The sequence below is a fragment of the Rattus norvegicus genome, chromosome 8, assembly GCF_021556685.1.
Source record: "Rattus norvegicus strain SHRSP/BbbUtx chromosome 8, alternate assembly SHRSP_T2T, whole genome shotgun sequence".
Taxonomy (NCBI): Eukaryota; Metazoa; Chordata; class Mammalia; order Rodentia; family Muridae; genus Rattus; species Rattus norvegicus.
The window spans coordinates 91,581,702-91,600,461 of NC_141541.1; the positions used below are offsets into that span (position 1 = coordinate 91,581,702).

Here is an 18,760-nt window from a genome sequence, read left to right on the forward strand (position 1 = left end):
GTCCTCAATTAGATATTTAGTGAGCCTAACTGGTGATTTTTTTCATATATTAACACCACATCCCCATCTCATACCATTTACATAGATCATTACAGAAAAATATTTAAAAATTCATTTTTGGCAGTGTTGATTAGCTAAAAACACTAACTAAAAAGAAATCACAAGGCCAAAAAGATATTTTCAAAGATATCAGTCAAAATGAAAGCAACTGTGAATTCTCCTTACCTAGCTACACCAGCCGAGAGCTCAGGCACGACTACCCTTCGACTCCAAGCAACAAGATCTCGCTCCGTGGCTATCTCGCTCCGTGGAGCATTGCTGTGCATCTGCCGCACACCTTCGATTTGCCCACTGCGCCTTAATCCTACATTTGGTGGTGAATGAACTTCAGAGGTAGAACTTACAGAGCCTAAATGGGGTGAAAAATCAGGGTAGTTAAGTTCTACTTAGACACTTGCCTCACTTAGCTCAAAACCAAAAAGAAAAAAAAAAAACCAAAAAACAAAAAAAAACCCAAAAAACCCACACATTTTCAGCAAGAAAACCACAGGCAAAAGTTTAATGAAAACAAAAATGTGGTTGTTATTCTACTGATTGGATAAAGTAATCAATCATAATTTTGGAGTATTAAGTTCATGCTCTGCAATATGAAATCATTACTGAAAAACTTGCCAAGTTTTCAAGAGTTAAGAAAAACAAATATAAGGACATTTATGGCTCACAGATTTAACTTAAACACTAAATATATGACAAGTAAGAGTGATGTACTAACTAAAACACTGACTTTATAATTTGAAACTGATCTATTAAGCTGATTTTTCCTGTTTTTCAGAATTACTATAAGATCACTTTTCCTGTATGAATAAGAAGTGGCTTCCATCCCCAGCACCGAGGCAATCAAGGAATCTTACTTCTAATATTTACTTAAGGAAATGTTGAAGTATATACAATTCATCAGTAATATATAACTCTGTATTTATTATTCACAAACATAATCACATTTGGCAGCCTGTTTCTTTTATGGATATACCATAACTAGTTAGTCACTCCTCTGCTGCTGGTGAGTAAGATGGTGTCTGGTTTAGAGCACGAGCTCAGCTCACCTCTGTTCAGGCGGCCGGCACTGCTGACAGCTGCCTCCCCAGAGCGCCTCAGGTCCTGCTCCTGCTGCAGCCTCTGAATCATGCTGTCCAGTGGGCTGATATCCTGGATTGCCTGCTGGCTCAAAACCTGGTTCAATCCTATGTAATATCACAGAAAACACTGGTCAGTCTAACTGAAGTCCGCAATCAAGCATGAACTTTCCCTTAGTGAAGACCTGAAATGATCACCTATAAGTTATAGCAAACATAGAAACAATAACCTCCATGAACTACTTTTAATTTACAGAAACAATGATGAAGAGTACCTATTTTGTGCTTATCATGACTCAAACATTCACAAACCTTATGGTAAGCAAACTATGAGCACCACTATAAAATTTAAAAAAAAAAAATTACACTCAAAGTTATACGTCCAGGAAATGGCCAAAGGAGAGCTCCCTACTTATACCTTAATTTATGAAAACTGTCACACATTCAACAAGCTCATGGTTGTCTACTATGTGTTGAGACTACGCCTAGGATTAGAGGTCCAGTAACAAATTGGAAACATCAAGGTCTTTCTCCTATATCAAACTACCTATCCTGATTGGGGCACTTAAACAATAAACCTGCAGATAAATGCAGATTGTGAAAGATCTAAAAGTGATAAGAAAGTGGAAGTAAAAAGTAGAGTCCCGTGGTGAGGCAGCGGTGAGAGGAGACTCAGGTTAAGGACTGTGTGAACACGTCAGGTTAGAGTTCAGACATGGAAGCGCCTGGTATATGCTAACACAACTACTCATGCCAGCCATACAAATAAATTTATGTCTTGAAATTTCATCATAAGTATACACATGATAAAATTCTAGCTCATTCTTTAACTATCAACTAAAATGATACTGTGAACATTTCCCAAAATGCCCTCGAAAAGAACAGCATGTCCCCTCTTTCAGGTCCTTATCAGTTTTCTATCTTAGTACTCAAGCAAATATGTACTATAAAAGAAAGCTCAGTTATTTCTTCAGTGTATTTTTCTGTTTTATCTTCTAAATCTAGCATAAATACAAGCAGATAATGTTCAATCTTGGGGCTGGAGAGAGCACAGTGGTTAAGGGCTTGAGCTGATTTGGCAGAGGATTCCAGTTCAAATGCTAGCATCCACATTAGGCAACTCACAACTGTATTTGTTATTTCAGATCCTTGGGGATTAGACACAGGCAATCACACACACCAGTCCATTCTCCTACATAAAGATAACTAAAAATAAAATCAATCTTTTTGTTTAAAAGTTCAATCTTGAACATAGAAAAAATAGAAATAGAACATTTAACAAGATTTATGAAACTATTTCCATAAAAACAAGTGGAATAATTAATATTATATATATATATATATATGTATGTATATAAGTAAAAGTCTGATCAGGTCAGAATTTTAGGGTAGACATGAATTATAAAGAGAATACTCAAACAATATTCGGAAATGAAGTAGTAATAAAGAAGAAGTCAGGCTGTGGGGACGCACACCTTCAGTCCCAGCACTCAGAAGGCAGAGGAAGGTGGATGGATCTCTGCAGGCTCAAGACCAGTTTGGTCCAGAGATGTCTAGGACTACACAAAAAACCCTGTCTCAAACCTCCCCTTCCCCCACAAAAGAGGTTAAAAAGAAAATACTGTGTATTATACCAGTTATATTGACATAAAACTGTAATTAAAAAGGTAAATAACGTGAATAGGTTAAAGCTAAAAAGTAGAGTAAGACAAAGCAAAAGTCAAACGTCTACATTGAATTTCCTAATCAATGCTAGATCATATTTGATTACTGACTAATAACTTGTTATAGCTTAAGTTTACGATTAAAAAAGTCCATGTAGGTAATCAATGTAACAAAACTCCAATTAAATCTATTTATATTACAATAGCTACATTTAGTTTTACCTTAGCTTTGCTATATTGAGCAAATACGTTTTCATAACTCTAAATTTACAAACAAGTACAGTTTGCAATGACACTAATGTTTTTCTTTTAGGTTTTGTTCTGTTTGGTAGCAGAAATCTAAAATAACGACACTTTTAAGAACTAGTCGTGAGAATGTGGAATTACTGCTGACGTCCGCTTATGAACCAAGTTAATAACTGTTACCTAGCTCCGTCTCACGCTCTGAATGCTCAGTCTGAATTTGTGGCACTCTTGATTTTTTTGGAAACTCCTGGAGGAAGGAGACAAGTAGCAGTGGCTAAAGGTAATGGCCACCTTTGAGTACAGCCAAGCTATGTCTGCTTCTCTCTGAGCCACAGGAACACGTGCACCCACATGCCGCTGTTCCCTTTACTCACCATGCTATCTATCATGGATGTGACCCTCCGAAATTAGAAGCCTCCAGGTAACTATGTTCTGTTTAAGTTGCTGCTGCTGGGTATTTTGGGGGGAGGATAAAGGTATCTAGCACTAATTCTAAAACCAAGAACAGAGTCAGGCATATAGTAAGTATCTCTAATTATATGACACAACTGTAAAATTTATGTTTCCTAACTGTTTAGGACGCAATGATTGAATATCTGTGAACGCTTTAGATAAGCTGTAATGTGGAGAAAAGTAACAACTAACAGTAACACTTTTCTTTAATTTTCTGTGCTTAAAACCCCGGTAAGAAAACTATTTTGAGAGCTGGGAAAAATCTGATCTTGCCAGTTAAACTCCAAGAGAACTCATACATCTTAAATTTTAATCCTATGAATGGTACTTCTCTGGAAGTGAAATGTCTAGAATCTGAATATAAGACTACTTGCCAACTAGTAAGTATTCTTAACTCCTGTGAGTATGCTAAGAAATACTAGCTTTACATATATTGGATTATACTGACGATGTAAGTGGCAGTAGAAACATCCTCCTTACCATCCATGCATACAGGCCATGTCTAATATAAGGACCAGCACGTTTTTCCCAATGTCCACCTTTATTCTAATTTTACACCCAATTGTATAGCATGCTACATTACCACATTTGAGTCTTCTGTTTATAGGACCTTGAACTCACTGTTCACTCAGCACACAATCTATTGAGAAGTCTATCACAGTAGCGTGTAAAACTTGTTTGTACTATCTTCAGAAGTATTTTTTACTCTAAAATAGCACACCTAACGACAAAACTGGATTAATCTTTACAGGTTCTCTATCCTCTCCACTTGGTAAGTCGGTCAGCATTCCACTTTTTGAATTTGGGAAGAAGAGTCTACCAACCCACTCTGACCACATTTTAACATATAATTCAACTTATTTGACATCAGTATTCCATGACGTCACAGGAACACCTCACTATATTTTTTCAGCCCTATCTTCTCAAAAGAATTCTAAAAGTTGATTGCTTCTAGCCAGGTGTTCTAACAGATGCTTTTAATCTTAGCATTCAGGAGACAGAAGCAGACAGAACTCTGTGAATTCGAGAGTAGTTTGAACTATCATATTGAGTTCCAGGCCAGGTGGCCCTAAATAGTAAGATCCTGTTTCAAATTTAAAAAAATACATTCTGACATAAAGTCAATCTAGCTTAGGTTTTCACCATTATTAACTTTACTAACATCAATCACAACTATGAATTTGTTTATAACTGTTAATTAACTTTGTAACTAAGTTTTTTAGAGCACATACCAAATTTCCTACTGAATGTTCAAGGCTTAATAGATCAGGAAAGAAGGTTTTTAATAAATGTTGCTAAATGAATAAATGAAGTACAAAGTAATCTTATTGTTTGAGGTTAAACACTGGTATGTACTAAAATTATTGACTTGAATTTCCCAATTTTTAATTATCTTGCAATGCATATATATATATATATATATATATATATATATTTATTAGAGGAACTTTCCATTTGCTCATATCAAATTTGTAAACAAGTTTTAGAATCTGTGATAAACTTGACTTCTAGGAAACGAGAGGCCTACCTGAAGAAGTTACTCCCATTTGAGGGATGAGCTGCTCCTCCCTGCAGTTCTCACGACCAGGGACTAACCGCTGGTACCTGGACGGGTGAGGATTTCCATCAACATCAACCAGGAAAGGGGGAGGCATGAGGTGAGGCGCCTGCTGAGTCTGCTCATCTAACACAAAGTTATTGGCATCACGGATAAGGGGCCGATAATCACTGTGAAAAAACATCTGATCTGCTATCTGTAAAAAAAAAAGTCCATAAAATACAGGAAAAATAAAATTTATCATGAAGAAATTAAATTTCGAACAAAAGACAAACGCTGTGCCACAAATAACGGTACATTTACTTAAAGAACTGTATGAGACTAGGACTTAGTGGGGTTTTTTTGTTTTTTTTTGTTTTGTTTTGTTTTTTGTTTTTTTTTTTCGGAGCTGGGGACCGAACCCAGGGCCTTGCGGTTGCTAGGCAAGCGCTCTACCACTGAGCTAAATCCCCAACCCCTAGGATTTAGTTTTAACATCCATTATGTGTTTAATATCCAGAATTAAAAGGACTCAAGGAACCAAAGAATCTTCTACTCAATTAATTTTAAGCATATCACTATATTTTTCTTCACTGCCTATCATATGAAAACCTGCTGCTTTTAAGTTTTCTCTGTAAAAAAGTTTCAATGTAAATGATAAGTAAATGACATCTAGGCATAAGACATCATAGGTACTTTTCCTTTCTGAAAGCACACTCCATTTAAATGATTAGGGTGTTGTATCTGAGAGAAATTGAACACAGAATTCCAAACATACCAAACATGGAGAGCTGTACTCCACGCCTCAAGATTTATGAAATATAACAACAAAACATTAAAGTGACAAAAAAAAGAACTACCTTTAGAGTATTTATGATAATGTAAAATTGTTACAAATTGAGCCCTAATAGAACAACAACTTCAAAGTTTCATTAGTTAAATTTCAATATGTTAAATTAGGAGTTATTCATTCACTCTACTATAAATAAAAAACATTTACTTATTTTAAATACTAGTCCTAAAGAATCTTTACTAACAAAACAGCAGGTCACACATTTCAAGAATCACATAAAAGCGAAGGCATTTTACCCTACATAAATGTATATTACCTGTGTAAATACAATATTTCACATAATTTGAAACTTCTATTCAACGTTAATTTATCTCAAGTTACAAACTCAAATCTAGATTGTTCTAACAAAATATGTAAAAACTTACTCCTTCTGAACTAATTACAATTTAATTATAGATAAAACTTTATACATGTTTTTCTAATACTGCTTTCTAAAAACAAGTCTCCAGAATGTTTAAGATAGGATTTCTTGAGCTGATTTCAAAAATTGCATGTATGTGTGTGTACGCATCTGCATAAGAACATGTATGTGAGAATGCACGTGTTCACAGAAGCGAGAGGCATCAAATCCCCTGGAGCAGGAATTACAGTTTTGTCTCCCCTACCATGGGTGCTGGGAACCAAACTCTGATCAAAGAGCAGCAAGTACTCTTAACCATGGAGCATCTCTCTCTCCAGCCTCAAGCCCTCTACTTTTAACATTATGGATACTCACTCACTCCTCAGGAAAAACATAAAACCCCAGACACAAATGTATTTAAGAAACAGGGAAACAATGTACATTTACCACACACTACCTTGTCATACTTGCTACTGGACCCAAAACCAAAAATTACGAGATGTCCGTGAGAGTCTGTGCATGCGAAGTGCTGGCCGTCGGGGGAGCACTTGCAGTCAAACACTGCGCCGTGTCCTTGGCCTTCAATCTGAAACACATTTAACCAGAAATCAGAACACCACAACTAAAATATAAACAACTGTAACTACTGTTACTAGGATTTTATAGTGGAAAGATTTTAAAGTATACAAACATCCTGATAAAGGGAAGATAAGTATAATAAGCAGAGTACAATATAATCTGTGAAAATTCATGAAAAATGCCAAATTAACAATGTTAAAAAACCAACAACCCAGTCACAGAACAGACACAATTCAGAAAATAAAAATACACCGATTTCTCCTCCCTCCCAGAGAATCTACCCGGATTAAAAGATAACTGAACCATACATTCCATCTATTTCCAGCAATTCCTGCCCTCCTCTCTGTAAAGGCTAAGAACATGGAGCAAAGGTAGCAGTTTTTCTTTTTCTGGTAACACTCAGAAGTTGTAGCAAGGGATCACTCCTTACAAGACACTAATTTTTATTCATTTTGGTTTAAAACAAAATTCCCTGTTGGTCTGAATCATCTTTTAATGGTGAATTTTAAAGGTTAAAGAAAAGGGTTTTTTTACCTGATAATTGTTTTCTGTTTTCCAGTTCCATTAATCCAGAACGAATGGGTTTCTCCCTGCAACCTGTCAATCAAACAGAGGTGGCCAATCACCACTCTGACTTTTTTGCTCTCAGTGCTTCTTCAGACTATGTTCCAGGTGAAAACTTCTTTAGCAGTGTTCTGAAAGAGGTAAAAACTCTACCCTATCTAAAGCACATCTAGGGACTGAATTTCAGAAACATCTAAAATAGGGAGTTGACTCCCAAACAAATAATAACTAAGGATGATTTCCAACAACTGTGATTGGATTTCTGGATTAGCAGAATCGGAACACACACATTATCAGGTAAGAAATACCTCCTTTCTGTTCCGGTATCCACTGATCTAGAACACGGTGAACGTATATCCTAGGAAATGTTTGAAAAGAAAGAAGTGGTAACTTTTGAATATTAAAAATTTGGCCGAAGGGCAGATGTTCATGAAACACAGGAATTAAAATGCAGAAGAACCACTGATATCTCAAGAAAAATAAGTATCTCAGTATAAAGAGAAACACCACTCTAAAATTCAGCGGATAGGATGACCTCAAAAAGACAACTAACCTTGCCTTTGGATCACTTAAGTTTAAAAAAATATACATATAATATTTATTAATGATATCCCAGATGCTGATTTAATAGAGAAGAAAAAGTTCTCCTCAAAATTATTAAAGAAAACAAGGAAGGTTTTCTAATACTAATATATAAAGAACTTACCAGGTAAAAGAAATGAGTCATTAATGAGCTAGGATAGTTCTTGAGTATAAAGAAACTTTAAAGTAAGATAGCAGAGAAAGGGACCACTTTAAATCAGCTCGAAATCAAAGGACAGAACTATGCTCTCCATAGTAGTTTGGGACATTAGCCAAATAGCATACGCCAGAACTAAAAGACCGTAAGTACAAAGGTCAGGATTCACATTTTAAATGTTCAGTACTTTTATAAGCAAATAATTGCTACATAAACTTACAAGTACCTGACCATGTGAATCTCTAAAAGAATTTTACATCAAAACTTTAGGAAAGTGTCTGGGCCAGGTGTTAAGATGTTTTAGTCCTCAATTCATTCAATTTCCATGGGGGGGAAAAAAGACTTATAGAACTATACTTTTCTCTAAGTCCACATTTATAGCTTTAAGCTATAATAATATTGAGGAAGAGGGGTAAAGTAGTTATACTCAGCAATGACCAAGGAAACCTGACAGAGCTTATGAGCATGGGATCCTGTCTGTCTTAGAAATTTTGCACTACATATAATTTGATAACAGGAGTGGAGTGGGGTTACTCAAGTTTTCATGGATGCTATCTATCAGTATGTTCATAAAGACAGGAGATTTCCAAAAGAAATGTTTCTGTTGAAATGGAACGTATAAACCTCTAGAACAATCATACATTCTCTCTGCATCCTACATAAGAATCAGAAGAGCCATTGAGGCCAGACACTTGGCGAAGCAGTTACCGCACAGAGGCCTGTACAGCCTTATGTGAGAGAGAAGCTGTAATATGGACTGGGTTAGACACCCACAGATGTCAGAGATGACAGAGCAGTGTCATCTGCCAAGGGGAGCTACAAACAGGGACTTTGATGTAGCCCAAAAGGGAGAAGGGTATTGCAGTCAGCAAAGCTGAAAGAACAGCACCATCTAAGCCCTTCGACATGAGACATGGAGTTATAAAACTTGGAATTTGCCCTACTTGGTTGAGATCTTACTTTGGTCCAGTATGCCCTGAGTCCTTTTACTTTTTGGAATGGTAATGTATATTTTGTGCCATTTTATGTTGGAAATATACAATTTGCTTTTTTATTTTACAGTGTACCTTGAGTCTCACTTGACTATGGACTTTTAAAGAGCCTTGAAACTGAAAGCCGCTGGGGTTCACAAGTTGGACTAAATATGTTTTGTCTTATGATGTGGAAACGAGTCTATATGGACAGAAAATGGAATGTGGTAATCTGAATCAGAATGATTTACACAGGCTCATATGTTTGAATATGTGGTACCCAGATGGGCAGTTCTGTTTGAGAATGATTGGGATGTTGGCCTTGTTAGAGGTGTGTTGGAGGGGTTGGCTTGAGGTTTCAAAAGTCAATGCTACTCCCAGATAGTGTGTCTCCCTCTCAACCTTGTGTATGTGAATCAGATGTAAGCTTTTACCGTCTGTTCCTGCATCATTCCTACCTGCTGCCAAGCTCCTGCCATGACAGTTATTAACTCAGCCCTTGAGCCATTAAGCACTTTCTTCTGTAAGTTACCTACGTCATGCTCTTTAGTCACAGCAAAAGAAAGTAACAAAAAGACTGACTGCCCTACTTGCTTCATTTTCATAATGTGTATGATAACTGACATAATGTATATGATAACTGACAAAGTTGACCAGAAAAAAGTACTTTTCTCTGAAAAGAATTTCGTCTTTTAAACCAGTCAAGGGATTTATAAGACTTTAAAATATAATTAAGTGTAATTAGGAAGCAATGAAACTTACTTAAGAAAAACAAAACAAAACACTTATATTTGTATAAAGAAATATATGTATAAAGAATGTATAAGCTCTATGTTCTACCTTAAAAAATAAATCAACATAAAATATAATAATGCATGATTTATTTACTTCATATTATAATAGTCACACAAAACAAAGGAATAATGACAAAATTTATACAGTAAGAATTCTTCTAGGTGAACTATTCCTCTAATCTGTCTATTCTACACTTTTGGGAAATATATAAAGACCATATAACAAAACTCATCCACACTAAACAGCAAAAAATAGCTAAGATAATTCATGAAATAGTATTAGCCAAAAACTGCAAAAATTTCAAAAGGAAGTAAAAAAAGTCATATTCAGCAATTACTATATTCTGCTTTTTAAAATAGAAGATGAAGATATTATAACAGTGTCTCTTAGAAAATCCTACGTGACTGAGTCCTGGAAGTATCTTTAGGAAATGAGTGTTACACTCGTTGTTAGGAGAGGTAAAGACCAAGAAGTCTGGAAATAAAAGCAAATAAACATCTTCTGGCCGTGTAAGAATGAAGAGCAGTAAACAGCCAGTTAGAATCCTACACAGTTCTAAATTCATAATGTTCCTGAAGAATTATTCAAAGGCTTAGGTAAATGTGAATTTGATTTATAGCAAAAGGACAAAAATAGAGCCTAAAATTGTAACTTCTAACTACATCAACTGGCTATACTGACTGGAAAAAAATAGGTCTAGAAGACCTCAAAAGAAACACAAAGATGAAGGATGGGAAGTAGATTATGCAAAAATCACTGTGTTAAAGAAGTATGTCAATTCTATATCCAAGGCCACTTTTGTTATTCCCATCTTTAATTTTTTTTATTCTTTAAATGTCACACTAAGTTGGAAGGAAGCACAGAGTTAGAAAACATTCCAATGACTACTTAAGACAGACATATATCCTAAGAATCAAAGAGCAGAGAGTATTTATACTTAGAAAAACCTCCTTTGTGTATAAAGCTCCAGAATGCATATAGTATCTGGGTCAGTGAGATGGATCAGTGAGAAAAGGGGCTTGATGCCAAGCCTGATGACCAGAGTTAAATCCCACAAAGCTACACATACACACCTATTCTATCCCTCCCCCACATACTCTTCACAACAAAAAATTATCCAATATAATGAACAAACAAACCTTCCAATTATCCCTATAGCTTAAACAAAGATAATCTGTTAACATTCTCCATATTCTAGTCAACTAGTAACCTTCAAAGCATGCTGAAAGGTTGTCACTGATTTTTAATATTGAAATGTCCTTAATTTATGCTAAGATCACTATGCATGAACAAAAGATAGCTATTTCAAAAAATAAATCATTACCTAAGACAAAACTGCAATACCTGCTGTGGGATAAACTAGTAAGTCAAACTACTACATAAAATAGAAATTATATAGGAATGATTTTAAAGAATCAGCTTTAGATTTTTCTCAACATATAAATATTATAAAAGTAAATTAAGTCAGCTCCAAATGTAATGGAATTCTAAGGGAACTTATTCTTTCAACTCTCTGAAAATGAAATAGTAGCTGTCAAAAACACAACAGGGATTTTCCTTTCTTTTCTTTTGCACTCTGCCAAACAGCTTCTGAAAGTTTCCTTCTAAACTCTCTCTATACTATCCTCTACCTTGATGAAGAAACAATTCTAGATGGGCACAACTCTAGAACTCCTAGAGCCTCTAGTTAGTATCTCCAAATGCTAGCTGGCTATTTCCATAGCAGGTAGACCACCACAAAAAATAAACACAAACTTTTTAAAAAATCCATTCTCTTTAATTGAACTTCAATTACTAATGCCATTATTGTCAGAGTAACTCAGGCTCTGCCCTCTGAATACGTGTAATGAATCACTACTCCCTATCATTCCACAGCCCTTTATTAGACAGAAAACAAGTGTTACATATACATTTTTTTCATTTATACATTTCTTACTACCTACCCATACAATTTTCATCTTTAAATAACTAAAGTAGTCCCTCTTAAATCTACTTAATTTTATACTTGAAATAAAACCTCTAACCAATAAAACTATTATAGTCTTGCTTTTAGGCTGGAGTTAAGAAACCCATGACAATGTTTCACTATTTCCATTCAGAAGATCACATAAGACTACTGTGACTCGCCTTCTGTTTGTGTTTTTACCTCACTATATATTACACTCTATTAAAAACTTCCTACATTTTATCAACACTCATTTTATTTACACTGTTCCTCTTAATATGATTCTTTCTGACTGACTCCATTTAACTTTTCACATAGAATTTCAATTCAATTTCTTAAAAAAAAAATTTGGACCATGCAGCCTGAACTGACAACTGTGTCTTAAGATATAGCAACTGTTCTAATTTGTCATGTTTCTATTTGACATCAATATTTGTCATTTCAAGCATGTTTTAGTTCTTCACGTTAACTCTTTTGTTGCTAAAGATAGCCATGTCATCCTCATTTTTGGATACTGTTTTATAAACACAAAATACACAATCAAATATTGGGTAATCACAATGCCTTCAATTTCGTTGTTATATCCTATACATAAATTATACATACTTTTCCCTATAAATTATCAAATTCCAAATGCCTTGACATAATGGTTATCTGATTGCCAAAAAAATACTATGTAAGTTGCTCAACAGTAACTATTATTTATGCCAACAAAAAGACTCAATTTTTATACAAAGACAAAGAAAGAGAATCTAAAAAACTTGTGAAACTCGAAAATAGTAATAGTTATATTTACTAAGAAAAGTGAAGGTAACTATTTACTCAGAGACAATGAAACAAAGACTATAAGCACTCAGGATAATTTGAACAGCGTCTGTAGATTCGTGATTCCATCTGACTAGACCGTAAGAAGAAATAAGAGAATGAAAGACGTGGTGAGCAAATCTGAATTCCCAATTCCCATGTGTTAACATAAGCTACAGCCAGCTATTTTCAGTCTTTCTTTCTCATAAATACATACAACTACAATTACCTAAATCAAGGTCACACTGAGAACATGCTAATGTCAGAAGTATGCATTGGCAAAAATTCTGAGTGGTTTATTGGCAGCCTCTACTCCTTTGAAATGTTGCAAGGAGAAATACATTGTCTGGATTAGTGGACACTGGAACATTTTTAAAAACCTCTTAAGTAAAGAAAAGTTAAGAGAACAATTATAAAAATAAAGAAAACTTCATTAAATAAAAACTATTATTTGGAATTTACCCATGAAACAACAAAAGCAAAGCAGATTATCAAACTCAGTAAAAAAACGAAAAACATTTACTAATGAGACATATTTCTTTCCATTTAAAAGCAAACCCAGGTAAGAAGCAACAGCTTTGAGTATCCTAACAAAAATAGAAAAATACGAAGTAAAAAACAGTGAGGACTACAAAGGCATGAACAGCAACTGAGATAAAGCAAAAGCAATACAGATACAAGAAACCTGTCACAGGGCCTGCAGGCACTACTAAAACACTGTCAGGTTAGCACTTACTATAAGCACTACTTATAGAGCCTGTATTTTTAATACTAATTATGAAGAAATATGGAAATGGAAAAATTTTAATCTTTAAAATTAAAATCAAGTTATAAATTTGTTAATTCTAGTTATACTCTATAGCAATTTAATGGGGGGGGTGGTACTCAACATTTAAAGGAACATTTAAACTTTTAGAGAGCTTCAAACCTCCTTTATTTTTTTCTAATACTGAGAATGACATAGTGCCATCAATTTTAGTGTGCAAAGTATACAGCACACGTTTTCTATTTCTATAAACAATTTGTCTTTAGCATTTAATTGTCATTTATACATTGTAGCTTCACAACATTTTCATAAAAACAAAGCTATAATGATGTTTTCTTCATGACAGTGCCAAGCAAAAGTCAATAGGCTTGCAAAGCTATATCCAATTGGATTGCAGTACTCATAATATGCACCATGTGCTTCATAAACCAACCAAAGATGTAGCGCTTCTGCTGATTACTTAGGTCATGCATGGACTCTTCAGCCTGAAACCTTAAGTACTAACATGGTTTCAAAATTTACTAGACAGGAATAACGTACAAGGCCTAGAAGCTCAATCTTCTTTTAAGGAACAATGTCTCTACATTGTCTCTATTTAAGGAATAATTTCTCTACAATAATCTCTTTAGAGAAGGACACAGAGGCAATGGGGAGAGAAGTAAGGGGAGAGTAATCGAGGCTCTTTCCCCAAATGCAATGAGACAACAGTGCAGGAGCAGAGAAGGACGTGTTAGCCCTAACCAGGCATATCACTTATTATATTCTCATAATTAACACAAACACACTAGAGCCTGCCTCCTAAATGCTTGAATCATTCAGGTCCTCTGCAAAGAGCAGCAGCAATAAGGACCAGACGAGTTATCTCATTATTTTTTCTGAAATACTATTAGCAAGCTGAGAATTCAGAGGATTTTGAAATGAAATTATTTAAGAATAAAAAAACTTAGTAGCAAACCTTTTCTTTTGTTTACAAATTTAAATAGGAAACAAAGCAAAAGAACTTTTTTAAAAGGTCTTAGTTTAATACAGAAAAGAACATTTACTGGAATGTTGACTATTGGTGTTTATTAAAATATCTTTTAATATAACTATGTTATATTTTAATATAATGACTATATCTCAAATGCATGCATTTAAAAATTCAATTTTTACATGAAAAAACTTTACTAGTACAGGATTTTAATTAAGATTTTAAGAACAGAATTCTAATTTACCTAATTAGTAAGGTATAGAAAATGCTGAGTAAGCCATCACAACATTGAAATACACATTGATTCCATTATCTTTCAAAACTTCAAGTTTCTGAATCTGCTTACTCAGCAACCAGAGACTAATGTACTGGGGCAGGTTGGGGGTGCTATAGAGACAGGACTAGAGCCAGTACCTTGTGTGTCTTAGGTAACTATTTACTTCAGCACTTGAGAATATGTCCTCAGCCATAAACATTTATTTTTAAGTTCTTGTATATATTTTAAGAATTTTCTCTCTTAAAGGCATACTTTCTTTCCTATTTTCTGGGTGTCAGCCCAATAATGAATTTACTTACTCATTTTATAAGCTTCAATTTTTAAAATTCCTCAAAATAATACTTATTATATAAGCATTCACAGATTCTAAGGATAAATTGAAATATTATTCACTCTTAAATTCTACAAAGGATGATTAGACACTCCAAATAATGCTCAAAAATATTTGCTAAATTCAACGGTGAATTAGGGTGATAAGCACAACATAATATTAGAGATTGCATTAGGATTCATCAAAGCTTTGTGGTATTTAACAGCTCTGATTAGTTACACAAAACCAAACAGCTAACCTGAGACCGCGGCTGGACAGTGACCAGTAGAAGAGACTACCAGCTCCTACTTCTTCCTAAGTTGTGTTAATCTCTTGGCAGCAGTACTGAATGCTTTATCTGTCATATGCCCGTTTTTTTTTTTCTTAAAAGACTTATTTATTTATTATATATAAGTACACTGTAGCTGTCTTCAGATACACAAGAGGGCATCAGATCTCATTACATGTAGTTGCTGGGAACTGAACTCAGGACCTCTAGAATAGCAGTCAGTGCTCTTACCAATAAGCCATCTATCCAGCCCCATATGCCGATTTAAAAAGAAAAAAAAAAAAAAAAAAGGTAATGTAGTGAACAGGGGGAGATAAATATGGCAGTCACAAAGGTCACAGAAGAGCCACTCAGAATTATTCCACTGTTGTTACTGTTCAGTTGTTAAACGTCACTAACTGGGTCTAAATGGTAGTTGCTACACAGTGTTCTAAAAGTGTCTTGGCTACCATCCTGAATACATTTAGCATTAAGAAGACATTAGTAAAATTCTTAATTTTTTTTAAAAAATGAAGTTTTATACTCTGTGACCAAAGTAAATCTGGCCAAAGCACTTTAGTTTTGTAATGAACACTTTCTCCATGAGCCAGAAATAAAAATTACCCTTGTTATAAAAGATATTCATAAAAATTAGAGTTTGGTAAGTATATTGAAGTATATTAAAAATCATTTAAAAATTAGAAACTATTAAAAATACAGGTTATAACTAGTTTTTAATGAGAAAAATAGTAGCAAATACTCTAACCTTTCTGTATCAAGAATATTTTATCTTAGTTTGTTTTTCCCAATTTGAAGATACTAATGATTTCAAAAAAATCTAAGTCAGTCTTTAGAGAGTTTACTATTATACATAAAAGAACAGAAAAATCTAAATAAAAAGAAAGTATTGCCTTTTCTTTCCTTCTGTTAAAAATTGGGGTCTGAAATAACCCAGACTGGCCTGGAACTACCTATGTAGCCAAATCTTCAACTCTTGATCCTCCTAATTTTATCTTCAAAGTGTGGGGTACCACGCATTGACTCAAATACTTTTTATAGCAATTAAGGAATTTTTACAATGAGATTTCTGGTTATATACCTAATTCATAATGTCCGAACCAGAATATCAATAAATCTAAAAGTGCTGTAATTTTTAGGTCGGCAGTAATAGTAGAATGTTGACATTCCAAACTTACCTGATGAGAGAAAATTCAGAATCCGTGCTTAACTAACTACTCCTCGTTTCTATAGCAGTGTAAGAATGTTCTTTTGAGATGTAAATTGCTAAGTTAAACCACTAATGTGAATAAAGTCACAATTAGGTACCAAGCGGGAAATGACCAACTTCCTTACTCAACAGAGATGTTTAGAAAAGAGCAATCCAGAAATGTGAAGGTAGAAAAGAGAAAGAAACCTTACTGCATTTGTACATTTGCTTTAAAAAACAACTCAACATCATCACAAAGGAAATCCATTCATCACTAACATCTAACTCATGTCATCATTTTTCATAAAAATGGGAATTATACAATGCTCATTTCTTACTTTATGTACATTAAGCTACGTCCATAGTGAAGGCAAAAGTTAATCCCTTCACTAACAGAACTTTTTATTCTTATAATCAATCAAGAACACCACTCAGTGTCATACAAAATTAAACCAGTAAAGATAAAAGCACATTTTCTTTCCTATTGTTGACTGGAAACCCAAATCCAGGGGAAGTAGTTTTTTAATGTGACAATAAAGTGGAGTATTTAAGGACCCTTTATTTCACACACTGATCAAAGAGGAGTACAGATACTGCTTAGTAAGCTATATATGTAATCAAACCAATGCTAACTCAAATGTTCAACAAAAATATGACAAAAAATGGTAAGAGCACAAAGTGGAGGCAAAGGCATCAAGCCAAAGTGAACATCTAACATACAATCAGTTTCAACCAAGTTAAGGACCACCTAAAGCCTTGGCTACAATCTTGAAACTGATGTACTCAAATTGTGTTCTACAAAAACAAAAAACTAACAAAAAGGTGCCAGCAAAAATGCAATATAAAGACATTTTCTTCCCCACAACTCCATTTACATGACTTACTAGTCAAAGTATCACTGCTAAAAATAAACTAAGTAAAACTAAGCCAGTTATCACAATATACGGGCATTATAATACAAACAACTGACTTTTTTAGTATCTCAATAAATATTCAGGACAAATAATTCCTTATTGATAGATATTTAAAGTCATAATAAGGCATGAAGTTAAAATGGATTTCACTTGTGATATGCAGAGTCCTGTCAAAAATATCACAAATCATTAACATATTAAACAAAAATATAATTACCATATTGAAATATGATCGCACTTTGACTCCTCGTGCTAGATCCCACACTATCACATTTCCATCGTGACCAGCAGAGAAGAGAACTCTGGGATCAAATGGGTGTGGCTCAAGAACAAACACCTCATCTTCATGACCCTGAAATATTTTGAAGTAACAAGGCATTCATAAATAATTAAAATTATACAAGAGAATGGCAATGCCTCTAGAAATAAAGTAGTAGGAATTATTAAACTGACAAAAATTTCAATTTTCCCAATGGCTAAACAATAATAGACTGCTAACAACATTGTCAGTTACTTAGGCATTATTAGTAATACTCAAAAATACAATTATTGCATTCTTTTTTTATAAGATTTATTTATTTATTTTTATTAATGAGTACACTGCAGCTGTCTTCAGATACACCAGAAGAGTGAGTGGGATCCCATTACAGATGGTTGTGAGCCACCATGTGGTTGCTGGGAATTGAACTCAGGATCTCTGGAAAAGCAGTCGGTGCTCTTAACCGCTGAGCCATCTCTCCAGTCCCAGTTATTGCATTCTTATACAACAAACAGAAGCATTTATGATGCATTTCCAAGCCAATCCTGTTTGCATTTTTAAATTATCCCTAGTTACGTATCAAGTACAGTTTCATTTAAACTATATTCTACAACTTTATTTAGACTATATTATACAGGTACTCTCAGTAATACTAAAAGCAATATTTAAAAAGTAATATTAAAATATCAAGAGATTTTAAGCATACTTATTCACATATTTAGATTTTTTACTTATTTTAGACTACATTCTGCTGTTAGTCTCAGCAGTACTAAGTTTGGGTTTTGTCTCTCACCGTCAGAACATGAATCAGTTGACCAGTGTAAGAATTCCAAACTTTCAGAGTCATGTTATTAACTGCAGTTATAACTGTACTGTCATGTCGATCCCAAGCTACCATCGTTACTTTCATTTTTGTGATTTTGTCTTCTATGCCTTGAAGATTTTGGCTGAAAAGGACAAGTTTATTTGTTTATTCCGAAATTATGAAAATACAAGACAAAGATAAAATCTGCTTTCATTTGTTTGTACTTGTTAACATGAATAGTTATCATTGTAATTGAAAACAAGTGAGCTGACACAATAGCAGGAGTTATTGTGGACTCAGAAAACCCAGGACTTCGAGGGTCATTCTATCTGTAAGTTATGAAGGGAGGCTCTGGAATGTG

General features: G+C 34.2%; 1 protein-coding gene across 5 annotated transcripts in view; it reads right to left on the reverse strand.

Moving 5' to 3' along the window:
• Phip (PHIP subunit of CUL4-Ring ligase complex) overlaps positions 1–18,760 on the reverse strand; it is a 114,296-nt gene that overhangs the window by 46,418 nt on the left and 49,118 nt on the right. For all 5 annotated transcript variants that reach the window (XR_015626657.1, XM_087562218.1, XM_087562217.1 and 2 more), the window contains 6 exon segments: positions 18,388–18,541; positions 17,553–17,687; positions 6,684–6,812; positions 5,025–5,250; positions 1,104–1,241; positions 226–409 (listed from right to left, as the gene is read on the reverse strand). Coding sequence is in view for 4 of the 5 variants with exons in the window: in XM_087562218.1 (XP_087418344.1) it covers positions 226–409; positions 1,104–1,241; positions 5,025–5,250; positions 6,684–6,812; positions 17,553–17,687; positions 18,388–18,541 (966 nt within the window). In the remaining variant the exon portion in view is untranslated.